This window comes from Pristis pectinata, chromosome 11 (assembly GCF_009764475.1).
Source record: "Pristis pectinata isolate sPriPec2 chromosome 11, sPriPec2.1.pri, whole genome shotgun sequence".
Taxonomy (NCBI): domain Eukaryota; kingdom Metazoa; phylum Chordata; class Chondrichthyes; order Rhinopristiformes; family Pristidae; genus Pristis; species Pristis pectinata.
The window spans coordinates 27,928,170-27,950,214 of record NC_067415.1 but is presented as its reverse complement, the minus strand read 5'-3'; the positions used below and the strand labels follow the sequence as shown (position 1 = coordinate 27,950,214).

The following is a 22,045-nucleotide window of genomic DNA, read 5'->3' as shown; positions in this document are numbered from 1 at the left end:
TCCCACTAGTTAGTTGAGTTTCTAGCCACATTATACCAGTGAGATTATACTGTTGCTGCTCTCCAACTCAAGGGCAATCCAACATCAATATCCTGGTCAATCATAAAAAATAGATTAATGCTGGCAGAATTAAATAAATCTCTTGATTTTTGGCTGATTCTATGTTGCTAGCTCTGTTAAAATTCTTAGCTATTTAAACTGATATTTATTTCTGGAGCAATAGAGAAAGAATTGAAAAGTTAAATAAACTTGTATTGCATCTTGTTTCACGAGTTGGAATACTGTGTACCATTTAGTAATCGTTTCAGGTTACCTCACTATTACATGGATTCAGAGGCACAGGAGAGGGTGCAAAAATAATTTAAAGGATGATGTCAGAACATTGGGAAAGGATGATATGATTAGGTCTCTCTTTTGCAGGAGAAGATCACAGGGTCAGCTAGAGGTCACAAAAATAGGAAAAGGATATTTCCATTTGTGAGGAAGATCAATATAAGATGGATTCCAAAAATATCAAATGGGAAATTTGAAAGATGCCTCTTTTACCAAGAGTGGAGAGAATGTGGAACAGAGAGTAGGTAATTATGATTGGCTTGGATGCATTTAAGGGGAGCCTGGGAAAAATTTATGAAGGGTGGAGGGACATGCTAAAAGCATTTGATGAGGAAGGATAGAAATCAGCTTGAATGGAGCATAAATAGCAACATGCATTAGCTATGTGGAATGGCCTCTTTCCATACTGAATACTTTTATTTGGGAGCACCTAGGTGAGGCATAATTCCTTTGCGCTTTGACCATGAGCAGAATTTCTTGTTATGCACTGTTTATTATACACTTCACCTCATGTATGGTTTGTCACCAAGAATGTCATCATCACTTCTAGACTGTTGCCTCATGAAACCCTATTTATGTGAACAAACTGGTTAATACCTTGTGCCCTGTGTTCCTTAGAGAAATGAATTTTTGACATTTAGGCGGAAGGTGAAATGAAGCTGAAATTGATGCAATCCATCAGTTGTTGTCTCACTGTTTAGTCTATTGCTTGGCTCCAGTAACATCCTGAAACTGATCGTGCATAGAGGCCCAGGGAAAAGCCTATCTGCTTAAGATGAAGGAAGGGTGGGAAGTGGCAGTTCAAGCTACTTTCCAAATGCGTCTGTTAATACAAATATAACCTTGAATGAAAGCCTTGAATCAAAGTTAAGTGTATGTCTTTATTATTATGGATACTTCATGAAAGTATTTATACTTGACAAATGTACTTTTTTTGACCATTTGGGAATAATTTATTTGAATGAAATATGGGGACTTGACCCAAACTGATTATTGTTCTTTTTCTTCCAGAAACCTGCAAACATTTTGGTTATGGGTGAAGGACCAGAACGAGGGAGAGTCAAAATAGGTACATTGTGCTATGATTTTTTTTTTCCATTTTGTGTTTTGTTACTATATTCCGTGTGGTAACTAACTTGGAAGTGGTTATTTAAAAACTGAAAATGTCAGGAGTTTGATTGTATTGGCTTATTTTGTTTCCTATGTAAAGAATTGTATCTCAAGCCAAAGATCAGCCAACTTCAGCTCTCATACGTAGGTAGCTCAATGGGAAAATAAAATGCATTTGCCTCCTTTCCTGTCCCGGATGGCATCCAAGCTGTGGAATTTCCTGATTTTGGTGATTCATAATTGCATTCAAAATAGGAAAGAATGCTGATCAGTTAGGTTTATTTGCAGCTAATTACTTTTGCTGAGACGAATCCCCACTGTGTGAATATCCACTGCAGAATGAAATTCAAATATCTATGTTGTGATTTAATCAGATACTTTAACCTTTCATAGATTCAGTAATGGAAAAAGCCCTGTTGGAAATATTTCCTCAGCCCTGATTATATGCGCATGCACTTTGATTCCAACACCAAACCATGGACATACTTGTCCTTTGAAAACAAAATTAAACCAATTAGTTTAACTTGAAATGCTTACCGTTGGAATATTGTAGTTTAGGATGGCCTTTTAAAAAGTTATATTCCAGAAGTTATATTCCTAGAAGAGAATATAAGTTTCTATACAAGCCCAGTGCTTGAATTTTGATAATTCTCAATCATAATGGCATAAAAGGAGGCCCATGTATTTGCACATGTCCTGTCAAAATAGGGAGTGTTGAATCAGCCCACAAGAGTTTGTGCTATCATCTTGATATTTCTAATTTTTATCAGTTACTTGCAAATTGTAATCAGATGTAAGTTTGTTATTTTTTTCCCTTAAGTACATTTTATGACTGTTCTAAGAATATCGTCGGGTGTTAGCCTGTATTTGGTTTCACATTCATAATGCTTGACTAAAATCAGCAGCTTACTGTTTGAAAAAGATTCAACAAACATCTTGTATGTTCATATTAAGATAAAGTACAGAAGCAAATAATCTGACATATTGTTAGCCTGTCATAAAGAATTGATGGTGTACTCAATGTTTTTCAATTGCAAATGTACTCTTGAGCATTGTTCAAACTGAGAACTACTTTCAGTTAAAATACAGTATTGGCACAGGGGATTATCACATGAGTAGGCCTAATAAATTCTAGTATTTTCAAGTTCCTGCAGCTTTACTTCCAGATAGTCCCTAAGATTATGTTTACTTGTACATTTTTATACATAATTTCTGTGGAATATATTTCCTTGCTATAACTCAGATAATAATGATGGCAGCTCCAATTAAAAATATAAGGAGCATTTTAAGTTTTTGCAAAGCAAGTAATTTGAACAACAAGCTGCCATATTTATTGTTTGCATGTATTTTCATATTGTCTTCTGTTCAAGTAGAAGCTACTACTAGTGTTATCAGATTTATACATAATTCTGTGAAACTATTTGAAATTCATATTTTTGCCACTTTATAATTGAACACTTTGAACATTTAATTCCAGGCATTTGCCTAATTAAGTGATTTATCCTAAGTATTTGATTCCTCCTCAATTTGTTTCAGACCAAACTTGATGCAAGAAAAATGTACTTTTAACTATGTATCTAAAATTATTTACTGGAAATTCTTCGTAAAATGACTCTCAAAATATATCACTTCAATTCATCATGTTCTCTCAAAAATGAATTCCTACCATTCCTTGTTTTCTCAGTTTCATTGATATTGATGAGTGAATAATTTCCCCAAACAGAATAATCATGGGCTAGAACAGTTAACCTGAAAATTGTCAAATAATCCATATTTTAAAATTGTAGGGTAAAAAACAATCGTTTGACTTTCTGAGCTACTATAATTGTCTACCTACCAGTTAATACAATTTATTGCACGATGATTTAGCTAATAGTCCATAGATTCTGAGGATGTAATCAGAATATATGATTGTACAAATCTTACTTTAATCTCTCATTTTCCTTGAAAATATAATTTTGCAAAACATCATTGCATACAACTAAATATATCCAGATTTGAGCTGCTCTACTTTTCTAAGCATCTCCATCCACGTACTGGCAGTTTCACAATTACCCTGCTTAATTGTTCTTAAAAACAGAAGTGCTGCGAACACTCAGCAGGTCAGGCAGCATCTGTGGAAAGAGAAATAGTTAATGTTTCTGGGACTCTGCAGGCCCACAGATGCTACCTGATTTGCTGATTGTTTCCAGCATTTTCTGTTTTCATTTTAGAGATCCATTATCTGCAGTTTTTTTTATTTTAACAATTCTTCATTCCAACTTTTTAATCAATGGATGGAGATGTTTCAAATTGTCATATGTTACTATCCAATCCTTGATCGTCCTAGCTGTCTCCACAGCTAGTTCAATCCTTTATTCTATTAGCTGTCATGTTCTCTGTTCTTATAACCAGCTGTGTTCCTTCAGTCCCTGCCTGCTTGCCTTTCTTTGAGTATCAAAAGTTACTTATTACCTACAAAATTGAAAATATATATACCTGCTCCTGATTTTGGTTGCTAAATTTCTGAAAAGGTATGATATCTGGGAATTGGGAGCAAAGTTGCCTCTGTGTTGCCCCTGTGTACCTAAACATTAGAGCAGTGTAGTTTTGAGGTGCTACAATATATTTGCTCATTTTACCCTTTGCATGCTGTACTGAAACATTTTCCATATTTGTATCTTTCATGCAGCGGACATGGGCTTTGCTCGATTGTTTAATTCACCCCTGAAACCTTTAGCAGACTTGGATCCAGTAGTAGTTACATTTTGGTATCGTGCACCAGAATTGTTACTTGGTGCAAGGCATTATACTAAAGCCATAGGTGAGTATTGGAACAAAGTGGAGAACATTAAGGTCTTAGAACACCATTTTCCTTAATCAGGAGAACCTGATGAAGTAGAGATCCAATGTTAAGGACTCCAAGTAATTGGAATTATCACAATCTGGAATGAAACATTGAAAGATATAAGTGTGCACATTACCAAATGTAATGTAATTGAACAGTGGAATATTGTTAAGTTAAATTAATTCAAATGACAGTTTATTCTTACTCAATGGTCAAATATTGCATCATTTCTTGCTATTTGGTTACTTGAAAAATACAATACTTTTAAAATTTTGTTTAGATGTAATGTAACGAACCCTTAAAATATATAATGGTTTGATTTGAATTTAATTTTTTTTATATAATTAATTGTAACAAATAACTATCAAGTTTTAGTAATGTTTTAAGAAACCGCTAAAATATGTCAAATTTAAATTAAGACACTTTCCTGAGTATTGAACTTATGTTATAATATTATAACATAATTATAATGCTTTGTTGAATTATGTATAATTTGGTTTACAATTTAACAGTCCTTCATAGTTTAAATATATAATAGCCAAAGCAAAGTTGCCACATGGAAAAGAATGAAAAGTATTTCACTTGTTGGATGTCTGTGGTGTACAATTACATTAAATAAGTCAGGATGGTATCTCTACACAGAGCAAGAGAAAGTAATGTTAACATGCATCAGAAACTGAAAAATGTTGAACTTGGTATGGTTTGTTTCGACCATATAACTTACTAGTCTCCATTTCTCCTATTTTAATAGATATCTGGGCTATTGGTTGTATATTTGCTGAGCTACTAACATCTGAGCCTATTTTTCACTGTCGGCAAGAGGATATCAAGACTAGTAATCCTTATCATCATGACCAATTGGATAGAATATTCAATGTCATGGGATTTCCAGCAGGTGAGTCTGGAATCTTCACTAAACTGATCTCATGTTAATTTAAGATGCTTTGTTTATTATCTATTATTAAATAATCTCCATGTAGAAGAAGTGGTGCATTAACAGAATTGTTGTGATGATAGCTCCACATTTTAAAAAAAAGACTACTATATTTTATAGTTAGTATTATAATCATAATAGGAATGATGTAGTTGACTAAACCAGCAGTGGGGGAGGGAAAAGTAAAACTATCTCACGTCATAATGTCTGAAAAATAGGTCATATTCGAAACCTCAAAATTTTAGGAAAACAATGTGAATTTGCTGCAACAATAACCTGGGTGTACTATTGTAAGAAAGCATTAAAAATGTTTTGTACTAATTATTCAGTGAATGGCCACCTGTTGTTTGTTTTATTAACTGGTGTACAAGAATGTGAATCCAATGGTCCCTACAAATATATGCTGGGTCAAATCAACCAATTGGACATTTGCCCATAACTTGATGAATTGTGGCTGCGAAATGCATTGCTCTCTGCCTTAATTGTGGTGGTGGTGGGAATCACATGATAAGATCTCATTCATGCATTAAGGATGTTGTTTCCTTTATTTCACTGGTTATTGACATACAACATCTTCGTGACCACTAGGTCCCTCCTTTTTTGGGGGGAAGGGGAGGTGGAGAATGGCCATAACCTTGCACCTTCCCCAGAAAGGACACTACTATGAAATGTCTCTGAGGTTTCCATATTAATCATCTAAGAGGAAGCATCTTTAATTAAGTAAAAAGTAGAGCTGGTATTTTAGGTAAACAATTACATGGGTAATGTTGATCAAATTCAATCCAGCCTCATCTCCTCACGTCAAGAGTTTTGGATTCTCCCCCAAACCCCAAGATTCTCAGACAACCCCAATAACTGCCCCAAGATTCCCCCACCCATGCCCCTAACCCAGTGGTCTTGGACTTGGCCAGAGACCTGGGGAAGATTTAAGTCACTCAGTTGATGGCATCTCACAATTCAGTTAGTCAGTTGTGCCAGTTTAAAAAAAACTTGATGGAGCTGGATTAGCCGCCTGTTGATCTAAAGACTGGAAGATTGTACCTCTCACTGGTGAGGTGAAAAATTGGATTCATTGGTGACTGGGCAGTTGGAATATGGCTGTCTTTGTGGGTGTTTCTGATCAACGTGGCTTGGTGAAGTGGGTCAAATGATCCAGTCCATTTTAGGTGGTGGATGTGATCTCTAATGATGAGTTGCAATTAGTTCGCTATTGTACTCTTTTAAAAACCTGAATTATGACTCTCGATGCAGATATTCTATTCCAAGCCTTTTCGGGCAGGAGCTTAACTGATGGACATGGGAAACATATTAATGTTTTATTTCATTCACCATATACCCTAGCACAATTTTCCTTAGAACCTCCTCCCCTACTTTGTAGTATAAACTGTGCCTTTGGAAAGGGACTTTACAATGATATTGAATCATAAAGTAGATTTTCAATTTTGAATATTCCTGACAATTCTGTCAGTGCAATTTACTTGATCCATTGGAACATAAAAGATTGGTAAGTAATTTACTGGCTAATTTTATGGGATCTTGTGTAGTTGGAGAGATCCAGAACATCCAAACTACAAAACCTTGTTGTTGATTCTGTGCTCTTCTATGTCACTTGGCAATATCTTTTCAACCTCAATGGTTTCTGATTTGTTTCCTGATTTGTCAGGAATGCTAACTTCTTTGCCCTCTGTAAAGCAGGACATATACAAGATCTAATCTATATCTGTCGATATAAAAGAGAAAACTCAAACTCGTTTGTTTAATTCTGCATTCTGTTTTTTCTTTTTGCTGCCTCGATGTAATTGTGTATGGCATGATCTGACTGGATGTCAGCTTTACACTGTATCTCGGTACATGTGACAATAATAAACCAATACCAATGAACCAAAAAAGAAAATATAAGAAAAATTGGTCTGTAAATTCAAAGATTTTTTACCATGCTGGAAAAAAGATTGAAATATTAAATGTAAAGGAATATTTTCAAAAGAAAAGGCATTCCCGTAATTTTTCTTTTAGTCTGTTTAAATTGTAATGCTGTTACTAAATTTAGCCTTGTGTGCACATAAACAATTTAGTGGTTGTGTTTTGATCACACAATAGCTATTCCTAGAGGTAATTTCTCTTCATACTTTAACTTCTGCCAATTCATTGTTGTAGACAAAAGACCTTGCATAACAGTGATAAATGGCTTCCAATTATGGTATTAGACACCGAATGTGTCCTTTGCAGGCAGATTGACCTCCCAGCCTACCTGCTTAAGACCGCAAAACTTCAACGGCTCTTACTAATTCAGCAATTTCAAAAGTAGGAACATGAGCCACTATAGAGTCCAAAAATTCACATCTGGTGCAGCGCTAACATGGAAGCTCTGAGTCCGAATTAAAATGGGAAATATTTTAGCTTTATCAAGTACTGTATTTCATTGTCAAGAACTTTTTATTCCCATTTGCTGCTGTGAACACTCAGAAGCAGCAGATGTGAACAAAATTTAATCTTCTCTCATCATTTGGTGCACTATTTTCTTGGAGTTCAGTGTGAATTTCCTATTATAAGGATTCTTCACTGCTTTAGCCAAGGAACACGTAATGCAGAAAATACTATTCTAAGAGGGAGACAGTCAGATGATTTTTACAGTAAGTTTCAAATTGCATTATTTTATATCATACATAGAACTTCAGCCCAAAAGCTCTAAGGGATAACTATGTACTGCAAACAATCTTTTTACCCTTGCAATCTCTGTTTTAATCTAGCCCAAATTATGAGAATATTTTGAGTAGTTCTGCTAGTTTCTGTGTGAATTGTGTGTGTGTGTGTGTGTGTGTGTGTGTGTGTGTGTGGATCCTTTGTCTGGTTCCAAGTGGAGACAAGTAGTTTGGTGGTATGGAAGGGCAGAGGAAGCTATGCTGAAATGCCAGTTCTTGATATCACTATTAGGTATTAAAGTGAAACAATATTTCATTACCCATCCTAACAGTGATCATGCAAACAGACACATACCACTTAGCTGTTTATCTTAAACATAATAACAGTAAGTGTTTCATGCTTTAAATAAACTTTATTGATGGTATGAACGAGAAATGTATTGAACACTTTTAAAAGCCCTGCAGCAATGCAATTTAACTTGCATTTTATCAATTGTTTTTCCAGATAAGGATTGGGAAGACATTAAAAAGATGCCAGAACATTCAACATTGATGAAAGATTTCAGAAGGAATACGTGAGTCTTTTCTTAATTTGCTTCCTCTGATTAATTTACATACAAAAATAGCATACTATAAAATATGGTACTGTTTTGAAGTTGCCTTTCATAAGGAGTCTTTGTATCAGTCAGAACCATTGTGTCTTTTGGAGCCACTTTTGTTGGATGTGACTAATAACAGGGTGTTGTATTGTGCAGTAGGATTAAAAAGCAGAAAGGAAATTCTGGCAGGAACACACTCTCGATCTCTTAAAGGGTTTAATCTGAGCAAGTATGAGGTTTGCACTTTGGGAGGTCAAATGTAAGAGGAAAATATAGAGTTAATGGCAGGACCCTTAACAGCATTGATGTACAGAGGGATTGGTGGTGGGGGGAGTCCAAGTCGATAGCTCCCTGAAAGTAGCCACGCAAGTTGATAAGGTCGTTATAGCATGCTTGCCTTCATTGGTCAAGGCACTGAGTATATGAGTAAGTAAGTAATTTTGCAGCTATATAAAACTCTGGTTAGGCCGCACTTGGAGTATTGTATGCAATAATTCTGGTCGCCCCATTATAGGAAGGATGTGGAGGCTTTGGAAAGGGTACATAAGAGGTTTACTAGGATGTTGCTTGGATTAGAATGTATGAGCTATAAGGAGAAGTTGTTTTCTCTGGAGTGTTGGAGGCTGAGGGGAGACCTGATGGAAGTTTATAAAATTATGAGAGGCATAGATAAGTTAGATAGTGAGAATTTTTTTCCCAGGGTAGAAATATCAAATACTAGGGGACGTGCATTTAAGGTGAGGGGGTGGGGGTGAATTTAAAGGAGATGTGTGGGGCAAGTTTTTGTTTTATGCAGAGAGTGGTAGGTATCTGGAACGGGCTGCCAGGGGTAGTGGTGGAAGCAGATACGATAGTGGCGTTTAAGAGGCTTTTAGATAGACACATAAATATGCAGGGAATGAAAGGATATGGATCATGTACAGACAGAAGAGATTTAGTTTCATTTGGCATCCTGTTCCACACAGACATCATGGGCTGAAGGGCCTGTTCCTGTGCTGCACTGTTCTACGTAACACACAATATTTTGTGGGCCCACAATGTCCATGCCGACTATGATGCAGTTTAAACTGCACCTCTGCCTGCAGGTGGTCTATAACCCTCAATACGCTGCCTGTTCATGTGCCTGTCTAAATGCTGCTTAAATGTTGCTATCGTATTTGCTTCCACTACCTCTGCTGGTAGTGCATTCCAGGCATCTACCAAAGTCAAAGTTGAGTTTATTGTCATATGCACAAGTACATGTATGCACAGGTGCAATGAAAAACTTACTTGCAGCAGCATCACAGGCACATTCCATTCTTTGTGCTTGTGTGTGTGTGTGTGTATATATATATATATATATATATATATATATATATATATATATATACACACACACACACATACATACATATATTTCTATATCAAAAAAATTGCCATGAAAATCTCCTATAAATTTTTCCCCTCTCACCTTAAACCTATGCCCTGCAGTATTTGAGATTTGCATCTTGAGAAAAAGAATCTGACTATCTACCTGTCCATGCCTCTCATAATTTTACATACTTCTATCAAGTCACCCCTCAGCCTCCGACACTCCAGAGTAAACAATCCAAGTTTCTCCAATCTCTCCTTGTAGCTAATACTTTCTAATACAGGCAACATCCTGGTAAACCTCTTCTGTGCCCACTCCAAAGCCTCCATATCCTTCCTGTAATACAGCAACCAATACTCCAAATTTGGCTTGACCAAAGTTTTATACAGCTGCAGCATGACTTCCGGACTTTTCTATTCAACACCCCAACCGATGAAAGCAAGTATGCTGTACGCCTTCTTTACCATCCTAGCTACTTGTGTTGCCACTTTTAGGGAGCTATGGACTTTCATCCCAAGATCCCTCTGTACATCAATGCTCCTTAGGGTCCTGCCATTTACTGTATACTTTCCTCTTGCATTTGACCTCCCAAAGCAGAACACCTACACTTGTCTGGATTAAACTCCATCTGCCATTTCTCTGCCCACGTTCCCAACTGGTCTATATCCCGCTAAATCCTTTGACAACCTTCCACAACTCCACTAATTTTTGTGTCATTTGCAAACTTACTAATCAGCCCACCTGCATCTTCATCCAAATCATTTAAATATATCACAAACAGAGGTCCCTGGACTGATCTTTGCAGAACATCACTGGTCACAGAGCTCCAGTCAGAATAATAGCCCTCAACCCTCAACCCTCTCTCTTCTCTGGCCATTAATTTCATTAATTCCATTCTTACATTAATTTCAATAAAATCAGCTGATTCTGTTACTGGAAACATCTCCTGGCCAAGTTTATATTATTTTTGCACTCAACCCAAGGAGTCACAGAACCGTAATCAAACAGCATAGATACTGGCACATTGGCCCAAAGTGCCTGTGCCAGCCATGAAATATCAATGTATACTAATCTTATTTCCTAACACTTGGCCTTCTATGGCATGGCGTTTCAAGTACTCATCTAAAGACTTCTTAAATGTTGAGAGAGTAATTGCCTCTATTCAGGCAGTGTATTCTAGATTCCAACAACCTCAGTGGAAAAAAAAATTCTTCCTCCAGTTCCTTCCAAACCTCCTTTCCGCTAACTTACGCTTGCACTCTCTGGTTGTTGTCATCTTTGGTTATAGGAAAGGTTTCTCACTAACTATCCTATCTATGCCCTTCATAATTTTGTATACTTGTCAGGTCATACCTCTGTCTCCTCCACTGCAAAGAAAGCAAATCCAGCCTATTTGGTCTCTCCTCAAACTTTCCATCCCAGGTAATAAATTGGTGAGTTTCCTCTGCACCCAGTTCAGTGCAATCATCTGTCCTATAGTGTGGTGAATGGATGCTTAACACTGAGACGTATGGTAGTGCAGTGGTTAAATTGCTGCATCAGCAGCCAAATTCTGGAAAGTTGACCCAAAGATATGATTTCAAATTTCACCACAGTTGCTAAGAAATTTAAATCCAAACAGTTCAATAAATCGTGACTTTATTGGAGAGGGGGTGGGGAGAGATGGTGGAGAAGCTAGTCTCAGCAACAATAACTTCCTCAGTTCTGGGGCAATTAAAGATCATAAATAAATGTCAGCATTGCCAGCAACATGCATGTCTCATGAAGAAAACAAAGACCAAGAAGTAAAGTGAAAACATAGTCCATGCAGTCTCTGTATTTTTAATTATAACCTTATCACTGAATATTGATACCACCTCTGTTTAACACATTGTTATATACAGTCTGGCAAACTTGCTGATGGATTGCTTAACTTCTGGTCAATAAATTATTCCAATCTGATTTAAACTGACTTAAATCCACAGCAATAAACTATAAAGGTGGAATGGTTAACTTTTCCATTATCTAGATTGGTTTCAAGGCCTGTATGGGAGATGATGCCAGCTTAAGAGGAGGAATTTGTATGTTTTTGTTGATTTTGATATAAAATTGTTGCCATAAAATGGTGCTTTTCCTGAATATCAACATCGGGAATTGAGAAAAGTTGAATATAGCATGTATTAAATTATTTTAGATTGCCTTATTGATGTAGGGTAATGATTTGGAGAACCCCAGAAGAACTTATCAATTAATTAATAGAGAAAGCATCTTTGTTTGCCTCAAACTTGTATTGACAATTTTCTGTGCTCCTACATGTTTTTGATGACACCAAATCCTCAGTCTCCTAAGTGGGTGTTAGTCCTCTGTCACACTTGAGAATTTGTGTTAGGGTTACTTCCTGAACAAATTTGACTTGGAGGAATTGTTTATCTCTATCCTTCCAGGCATTTGGATTAACACATTTGTATATGAAGGTAGAGTGAGCAGAGAGCATTTAAATCTTTTGTGTCTTGGTTTCAGGACCTGCAAACAAACTCATTTTGTGCGGTTGATTTTGAAATTCCTCTTTCTTTACTGCATGTGCATTATCTTATGTGATAACAATCTACCCTGCGAAGTTAACACCTTAAAAGAAAGGTTATAGACAGGGTGATTGAAGTGCAGTAGACAAGATGCATTGACGTATTTCTATTTGTGGAGGTGGAAGTGGTAAGAAACATCATTATCTGAAGTGAGGTATGGTTGCATTCATAAATCATGTTTGCTTCCTGCAGAATTTAAATGTGTCATTGTCAGAGAGAGATGATCAGAATGATACGAAAAGTATTAGACTATTCAGCCTACCAAGACCGCAGCACTATTTTTCTTAACAATAACATCTCACCCAAACCCCATTACCTGCAGTACCTTTAATTTATCCCTTTTTCAAACAACCACTCCTTTTAAAAATGATTTGTGGCCAAGAATTCCACTTATTAAAACCATTTTCCTCTAACTTTTTCTAAAATATTAAAGTTGCACCATCTTCTAACAGTTTCATTGAATTGGGCAACATACAGCAAAACTGTGATCCACTATCCGACTATTCCGAAATCCCGATGGCTTGTTATCTGAATCGCAAGATAACATTTGCAGCTCTCCCTATCCACTTGCTAGGGCCCCTGTTCCTCTTCTCCCTTTCCATTCAGCAGGGTTCTTGTTCCCAGCATCCTTTCTACTTACCAGGGCCCCGCTTTCTGGTTGGTCTTTCAACTTGTTTAGTTTATTATCAAGATATGTAAAATCATAAGGAAGTGAATTGAGTGTTGAAGTACTAATAGAAATAACATCTGATAGTCCAGAAAATCCATTAATCCCGTACATTGTCTAATCATGCTGGATTATTAGAGTTTTACTGTACACGCAGAAAATGGAAGGAACTGTAACTTTTTTCCAGATTCAGTTTAAGATTAAAGAGCTCCATTTTTAGTTAAAATATTGCTTCTGACCAAGTTTCTTGGTTGATTGGCCTATGAAGAACTTCTTCACTAATTCATGGGAATCACTGAATACTTGATAGTGGATACAAGCAAAGATAATGCTATCTTCCCATAGAAAAAAGGATTTTTGTTTTCTTTGCATAAATCAGACCATTTCAAAGTGGTAATAGCTTGTGATTTTTTTTGTTTCCAGTTATACTAACTGCAGCCTTATCAAGTATATGGAGAAACATAAAGTAAAGCCAGATAGCAAAGCTTTTCATTTGGTAAGTCTCAGATTTAATATTTTATATTCATTGTATGCACAGTTGTAGAAAGAAATTAATTATGGAAATAAAATTAATTACGTACCTGTGTTATCTATAAAGATGCAGCATAATGTAAACTTACCATAATTTTACTCTATTTACAGTACATTAAATAACCAAATAAAAGTACTCTTATCCAGTGCAGAAGTTAAAAGCTTGCTATTGCTTCAGTCAACAAGCAAAATAATAATTAGGAGTAAATTTTTATTCATCAATCAGACAGAGAACAACTTAAAATATTTGCAAAAAAAGGTTGGGTTGGAGTGCACATTTTCCAACAGAGTAGAATAAAATTCAGGATGCAGCATGACCTCAGATTATCCTGGCAAGCTGCCATGTGAGATAAGGAAAAGATGCACATCACTAAGAATGAAAAGCAATCTTAAAGCAAGGTCGGAAGAAAATTATTTCAGCTTCATCTGTTTAATTAAAAAGGGAATGTTTATCTTTAAGTATATTAGATTGAAGCAAAAATAAAATCTGAGGTATAGAAAAGGAAAAACACCTCTGTAAAAACACAGAATTTATAATAGGAGTTGGTGTCAGAAGGGTTCAGATTGCATCTTAAAACCCCTAACAGTTGGGCCCAAAAGTTTCAATGCAGTCTGTTAATATTCCATAAATGACAAAGTGGCATTTCATAACTTTGCAGCAATGTTTGGCAATCTACTTGACAAGGACACTTTTGATGCACAAGATGGAGATAGTCCTACCTAAACTGTAACAAAAGGATCCCTTTATATTTGTGAAGGCAAAACCATAAAGAATATATCATCCTGTGACATGATGTATAGTATTTTTGGATGTATTTTGTTGTAATAGTTAAATATATTTTGTGCTTACTGTTATAAGTAAAAAGTACAGAGAAATTAAAACACAAAAGGCAGCCATTCAGCCTATTTTCAATTAGACTTGTATTGCAAGAGTGCAGTAACTTTTTGATTTTTAAATGGTTTCAACAAGTGCAATGTCAGAATATCTTAATGGTCTGCAGCTCTTGATGCAATTGACCATGTCATCCTCCTCCAAAGTTTTCCCAACTTCCCAGGCAAGGTGGGACCATGCTTGCCTGGTTCCATTCTTATCTAACCAGTCGTGACTCTAGAAACACCTACAATGCTTACTCTTCTGGTTCCCCCTCTGTAACGTCTGGTCTCTCCCAGATATCTGTTTTATGTCCCTTTTATATTACTTATCAATATGCTATCCTCTGTATCATCATCCTAAATATGACATGAGTTTTCACATGCTGTACTGATCGAATCCAGCTCTCTACCTCACCACCATCATTCTCAATTCGTCTAATGATTCCAAGTTGTCTTACTACTTGTCTACCAGATGAGCAGATATTTTCTCCCAACTAAGCATGGGGAAGACTAAAACTAGTGTCTTGTGGTCCCACCAGAAAATTCTGATCCATAGCCACCGTTTCCATTCCTCTCCCTTTCTAACTTTGGCCTCAAGCTCGGTCAAGAGATGGGTTTCTGATCACCCATCACAAGTTTATGCCATCTCGAAGACAACCATGTTCCACTCCCAAAACGTTACATCTGCATTCCTGTCTTAGTTCACCTGCTGTTGAAAACCTTAGTATTTTCATTACCTCTGGACTTGACTATTCTAATATACTCATGAGCCGCTGCCAACATTTTGTCCTCCAAAAGCCTGAGGGCATCCAAAGCTCTGTAGCCCATCTCACAGGTCCCATTCATTCATTTCCCCTGTGCACTTTGATCTTTATTGGGTCACAGTTAAGCAACTCTTTTGAAATATAAAATTGTCAAACCCCTTTATGGCTTCATCTCTTCCTACCTCTGTTCATTCTTCCAGTCTTATAATACTTCAATATACAAGTTTTCCAATTCTGTCCTCTTGAACATCCCTGATGTAAATCATTCTACTCCTTGCAGCCATACTCACAGCTGCAAGAGCCAAAGGCTTTGGAATTCCCATCCTCAATCTCTTCACTCTTCTTCCTTTAATGCATTTGTTCGATCTATTTCATTTCTTTTTCTGTCACCTCCTCTTATATCTCCTTGTGTGGCTCAGTGTCAAATGTAGTTGAACATGGTGCCCGGGCATGGCCTTATGACATTTTACTACATTAAAGGTGCCACATGATTAAGTTGTTGTTAAGACTGCATTATTGTTTTGTTGATATTAAAAGGAGCATTGACTAAAACAACAAAATAAACTTATTCTTGCAGGTTCTTAATTTAAGAAGTATAATGCATAAACCATTTTAATGTTTAATAGATAAAAAATCTGAATTTCCAGAAATTGTAAACAAGTCAAACAAATACAAAAAAAAGAAAATGGTGGAAACACTCAGCAGGTCTAAGCAGAACCTTGTACAAGAATGTTGACCTGCATTGTTGACCTAATCATGGGTTTAAATGCAAATCCTATCTCATGTCTCAATTTGAAATTACTCGTACAGAACTCTACTTCATATACTAATTCATTATTATATAAATGGTGCCTTTTGATAGCAACTTAAATTTTGATTGTTTTGGATATAACTTCCATATGTGGTCCATAAATATTTGATTACTGATTTCTTTAACTAGATTCTATTGCATTACAGTTGCAGATTTTTTTTTCCCATATATTGATCTGAATGTCAGAAAAATATCAAGCATATCACCCACTTTTCTGGCTATACAATTCCCAAATGTGACAATTTGAACTGGCTGTAGTGATAGGGGAGGGGAGTTGTATGAAAAATGGTGCCACAGTCATCTGTTAATTTTGGTGACTACCATCACAATTAATAGTTTTTTTTTGTAATCTCTACTCAATTTCAGCTTCAGAAGTTACTCACAATGGACCCAACCAAGAGAATTACCTCAGAACAGGCTATGCAGGACCCCTACTTCCTTGAAGACCCACTCCCAACATCAGAGTATGTTCACTCCATTTGTTACAAAGACCTTTTAACAACAACTTATACTTGTACACACCTTTTAATGTAGACTAACTTCCCATCAGGTGTAATCAGAAATAAATGGACACTGAGCCAAAGAGATGAATGGATGTATGGCCAAAAGTTTTTACCAAGAATTTTTTTGGTGAGAATTTGAGAAAAATGTGACCAAGGTGGTGGTCAGGGACTTGAGTAAGGAAATCTATAGTTCAGGGCCTAGATAGCTGGAAGTTACTGGGAAGAGCTGTAGGGACGGAGTAGATTAGGAATAGGAAGAGATGAGGATCTTTTAAATTTTAAATTGGAGGCATTGATAGAAAATAAGCCAACACGGGTCAGCAAGGACAGAAGACATAGCTGAGCAGGAACTGGTGGAAGATGGAATAGGCACAGCAGAGTTGGTGCTGAGATTTGCATACAGTGGAGGACAGTAGACCAGCCAGAAGAGCATCAAGTTGCAGGTTCAGAGATGACAGCCTTGAATAAGGGCCACCACCGTAGTTGGCCTTAAAATATGCAAGTGTTCATTCTATTTAAACAGTGCATTCAATCCCATTTAATGAAATAAATGTCTACTTTCCACTGTTGGTTGACATGTAATTAATATAGGTCATTTTCTGAAGTGATGAAATATGTTTTGCATATGGTTGGTAAAGAATTCCTCAAAAGAGCAAGGTTTTATTCTTAGCCTCTAATATTTATAGCTTATACACTTCTTGGAGTACCAATTTTAACAGCCAGTATAAAAGATATTGCAGCTTTATATTGCCTTACCAACAAAGAATAACTTGAATTAAGGGACCAGTTTGTCTCATCTCATTAATCAGTTTGTACTGGTAGACAGTAACAGTTCTCCAGTAGAAAATTCTATTATGGGATTGGAAATCATTTTTTTTCTTATTTTCCTTCCCCTGCAGATGTCAAAAACCAAAGATTGAGATGAGTTGCTGGGTATAATTATGAACTTCAATGTATTTTGTCTTTTTAATTTTGCAGTGTTTTTGCTGGTTGTCAGATTCCCTATCCAAAACGAGAATTTCTTACAGAAGATGAACCCGATGATAAAGGAGAAAAGGTAGGTGTAAAGAACAAAACATTTTAATAAATTTCTGTATATCATGGACTCCTTGAAATGAAACAAACTAGACTGAAGTATGTTCAGATTTGCAGTTTAACTTGAATAAAATTGCTCTGTGACGGCACGTGGTATGGTAGATTTTATTTAGCTGTGAGATATTATACTGAACTTAAGTTAATTCAAGTATATTTATTGACTGCCACAAGTAAGTATTTATTTTTGGTGCAGTAAAGAAGATTTAATTAATGTTTGATGGCATTTTAAATTGTAGAATTTTCTTATTTAAGGTTTTGTTTTATCAAACGGAATCATGGTTGTGAATATTAGAATATGCTGGTTCAGATTTCTCTCTATTTTATTTTCATAAATTGAGAAGAACCAACAGCAACAACAAGGCAATAATCACACTAACGGAGGTGGCCATCCAGGGAACCAAGACAACAGTCACACGCAGGGACCCCCTCTCAAGAAAGTCCGAGTTGTGCCCCCTACCACTACCTCAGGTGGACTTATCATGACCTCAGATTACCAGGTACAGAGTTCATTGTTAAGGGAATATTGCTTTTAAAAGCCCTGGTTGGTTATAGTTATTTTTTTCCTAATAATCAATTTTTCTAAAAGTAGCAACTCTGGCTGTTTTTTTTATTGAGTCAAACTTAAACATTGTAAAGGAACATTTACTGTAAAATTTATGTTCATGTAATAGATTGTTAGATTCCCCATACATATCAAGTAATACTTTAATGTATAATATTAAAAATACACTGATATTTTAAAAACGTGTCTATTCTTTCTTTACCACTTCATTTTGTGACATGCTTGATCAACTGGAGTAAAATAAATTAAAAAGTAACAACTTTTAATCAGGTGAATGAGTTTTGTTTTAATATTTCAACAAAATTAGACTTGACTGCCTTGTTAAATCTTCTTGAATAGTTGTGTTCTTTCATAAATTTTAAAACACTGCATGTACCTTCTTTAAAGCAAGATACTTAAAGATACATGCAAGAAAAAGTTGTAAAAAAAAATCACTTTTATAAATACCTTGTATACTTCCAAAGTTGTGATTTAACTTTCAGTACATTTTTTTTCCCAGTAAGGAGCTTCATCGGACAAGGTTGATGAAGCTCCTTACTTGAAAATTATACTTACTTTGTTCCCAAATGAAGTATAATTTTATTAATATTCAATCTTTAATTTTCCACTGAACACATTATTCCTGTTTTGCTTTAATAAAATGTGAGTAGACAAAGTTGTATACTGGTCCCAGATTACACAGGGTTCTGTTCCTGTGAACAGTTCATAACCTGAACAGTTTGCAACTTGGAAGTGCAGCCACGAACCCAGTTCCCGCATGGCAAAAGAGGCGCAGCTGGCAAATCCAAAATGCTCATTCATATGTACAGGCTGTACGTAAGTCGGGCGTTTGTAAGCTGAGAAGGACCTGTATTTTTAATTAAATTTCTGTGCACTAAGCCATGACATTTAGTTGAGATAATATTGGTATTGGTTTATTATTGTCACATGTACTGAGGTACAGTGAAAAACTTGGCTTGCATACCGATTGTACAGGTCATTTCATTACACAGTGCAGTTACATTGAGTGAGTACAGAATGCATTGATGTAGTACAGGTAAAACAATAACAGTACAGAATAAAGTGTCACAGCTACAGAGAAAGTGCAGTGCAATAAGGTGCAAGGTCACAACAAGGTAGTTCGTGAGGTCATAGTCCATCTCGTATAAGGGAACCGTTCAGTATTTGTCAATCTATTGTAGCATAAAAAATCATTCAAATCGATCTGTTGTTTACCATAATACTTAATTCTGTTTTTTTTCAGTAATAAAAACAAATATTTTGTCATTTTTCTTTTTAAAGCGATCCAACCCACATGCTGCGTATCAGAATCCTGGACCAAGCACATCACAACCACAAAGCAGCATGGGATATTCAACTACCTCCCAGCAGCCTCCACAATACTCACACCAGGCACACCGGTACTGAGCTGTAGTTATTCCCAAGCTCATTGCCCTCGCTGAGGCTATAGACTGGACATATGGCTGCCAGCCTGGGTCTGGCTCAGATCCCAAGAATGTACTGTATAACCACATTAGCCAACTCCTTTTGTTTTCACAGATGGAGTAGTGTCTCCATGATGTAAAGTACTTGGGATAGACTTGAAAAGAAAGCTCTAGCACAGTTTGTGTTTATTGACATGCTGCTTCCATAGTTTACTTGACCTGCTTTTTAAGGCCAATTACTTTTTTTTTCCCCTTTATGGTTACAAATTGTAGCAGTTGAAGCCGTGAATGTACAATGATTTCTAACTTGGTGGTGAATGTTCTTGCTGTTTATCAATGTTCTACCATAGCAAGAAAACTTCTAAACTGGTACTTGAAGAGCAGTTATGTTGGATGGTCAAGGTATTCATTATGCAGAATATACTTAATTTGGTACAAATTTCACATCTATCTGTATTTTGTGGTTGGTTACTTCATGTCTATCAGTGTTTTATCTTTAATGTGTTTGCAGCACAAACTTCACAGTATGTAAGCTTCATAATTTATCAACTGATTGTAACCTCCAAAGGACTCCAGCCTGACAGTTTATGAACTTTGCATTCATATTGTTCAAACATACCATCACCTGACTCTATCCCAATATTTACAAACTGACTTGACTTAAAACAGCTGCTACACTTAATTTTACCAACAGTAGATGAACTGTACTGAGTATTGCATCCGTGATGTTTATCCAGATTTTCAAGGGACAATTACTTTGGACAGTGTTTATTGTTTTCTACATGTGTTGCTGACTTGTGAGCAAACAAAAAGCATGTGGTGTCTCCATGTTTTCAGCTTCAGCTCAGATATTTTGTCATGAATTTATAAAGCTGGGATTGTGTAGTGGATTTCCTTTTTTGTTGGATCATTTTTTAAATAATGTATATGCTTTTATTGAGTGCCCTTAAGATGAGTGTGAGATGTAGAAGAGCCTTAGAATTCATTTAAAAATGTAACAATTGTATTGTATCATTTTACATGAATGAAGCAAGTATTCTGAAAATAAATTTTGAAAATTATGGTAGTAACTTTACTACTAAAATTTTATCAAGTATTGTGGACAGCATTAATGTTTTGAATGAAAGTACCATAGATTCCAGCCTACAAATGCAAAATATTATGACGGAATTCTGATTTAGAAACAAGAAAATATTGGAAAATTCTGAATCTAGCTTACTGAGTATCTGTTTACATGGATTAGCTGGAACCTTAAGCACCCTCTTCTGGATTAGTTGTACTATTTAGTCTTTTTATTACATTTTGCGTGGCTATTTGTTTTCCCAGCTCTTTAAAAACGTGAAAGCTATGTATTCATCACTTCAACATGCACACTTGCCTGGTTTACATATTTCTGCGGTCATAGTAATTTTGAGAATGCTCTCATTTGGTGGATAATACTTTTTAACCATTAGTTTCAGTATCCAGACGGATTTCTGGTATCCCCTTCTGATCCATAAAATAACTCCAACAAAGTAATGTTTGATAGCCATTGCCTTAATCCTTGTCACGAGCTTGCTTATAACATTTTAAATAGTTTGTCTAAGCACTTTATTTTTTATTCTAAAATTGGGACTTCCAGTTTAATTATGTAGCCAGGCAGCCATACTCTGCTTTTAAAAAAAAAAGCCTATTTCTGGAATTTTATGCATTCACAATTCTCTTACTGCCACAATGACAAAAAAAAATATTTTTGAAGGGATATGAAGAGATGAGATACAGAATATACACCAACCCTGAAAGTTTGTCTTAGTTTCATCTCCAGGTAGCTCAAGGATGCCTCCTAGTGGATCAGTGAAGGAACAGCATTGATGGTATCTGGATTGAAGATGGCTTGAATGTGCAAATTTAAAAAGTGTTAAGTATTTATTAAAAATAATTTGTGAATCAAATAAAATTGTATCAACAACATTTTCATTTGTTTACAGATTCTTCTCCGCTCCCTCCCTTCACTCCCTCTTTTCTCCCCCTCCCCCCTTTAAAATTTCAGCTTTATTTCCACATATTGTCAGTAATGGAGATTTGGCTATGGATCCATACTTGTGTTAGATCTGGAGATGTTGTCTAGAAGGTTCTTCAGAAGTCAAAAATGAGGCACAACTCTTATGGTTACAGCCGTTTTATTAAGTGTTCATTATAGTACAGGTCAGACAAGGTCAGCCTGTACCAGCCAGCAACGTAACAGTAATGAGCAGTAACTGGGCTATAACAAAGGAACCCAAGCACATGCTTCCCTTTATACTGCAAACTAATTGGAACTGGTTTTGATAAGACCATAAGACATAGGAGCAGAATTAGGCCATTCAGCACATTGAGTCTGCTCCACCATTCGATCGTGGCTGATTCATTTTTCCCTCTCAACCCCATTCCCCTGCCTTCTCCCGATAACCTTTGACGCCCTTACTAATCAAGAACCTATCAA

At 36.1% G+C, this 22,045-nt stretch overlaps 1 protein-coding gene across 4 annotated transcripts in view; it reads left to right on the top strand.

Moving 5' to 3' along the window:
- The window catches only part of cdk8 (cyclin-dependent kinase 8), a 78,840-nt gene extending 57,394 nt beyond the window's left edge, over nucleotides 1-21,446 (top strand). For 3 of the 4 annotated variants that reach the window (XM_052026021.1, XM_052026020.1, XM_052026017.1), the window contains 9 exons: nucleotides 1,345-1,402; nucleotides 4,115-4,246; nucleotides 5,022-5,165; nucleotides 8,349-8,418; nucleotides 13,445-13,517; nucleotides 16,367-16,464; nucleotides 17,482-17,560; nucleotides 17,937-18,095; nucleotides 19,442-21,446. In XM_052026021.1, coding sequence (XP_051881981.1) covers nucleotides 1,345-1,402; nucleotides 4,115-4,246; nucleotides 5,022-5,165; nucleotides 8,349-8,418; nucleotides 13,445-13,517; nucleotides 16,367-16,464; nucleotides 17,482-17,560; nucleotides 17,937-18,095; nucleotides 19,442-19,567 — 939 coding nt within the window. In that variant the 3' untranslated portion in view covers nucleotides 19,568-21,446. The remainder of the gene's footprint in view (nucleotides 1-1,344; nucleotides 1,403-4,114; nucleotides 4,247-5,021; nucleotides 5,166-8,348; nucleotides 8,419-13,444; nucleotides 13,518-16,366; nucleotides 16,465-17,481; nucleotides 17,561-17,936; nucleotides 18,096-19,441) is intronic. The other variant, XM_052026018.1, reaches the window with a different exon arrangement.
- Nucleotides 21,447-22,045: the final 599 nt, after the last annotated feature.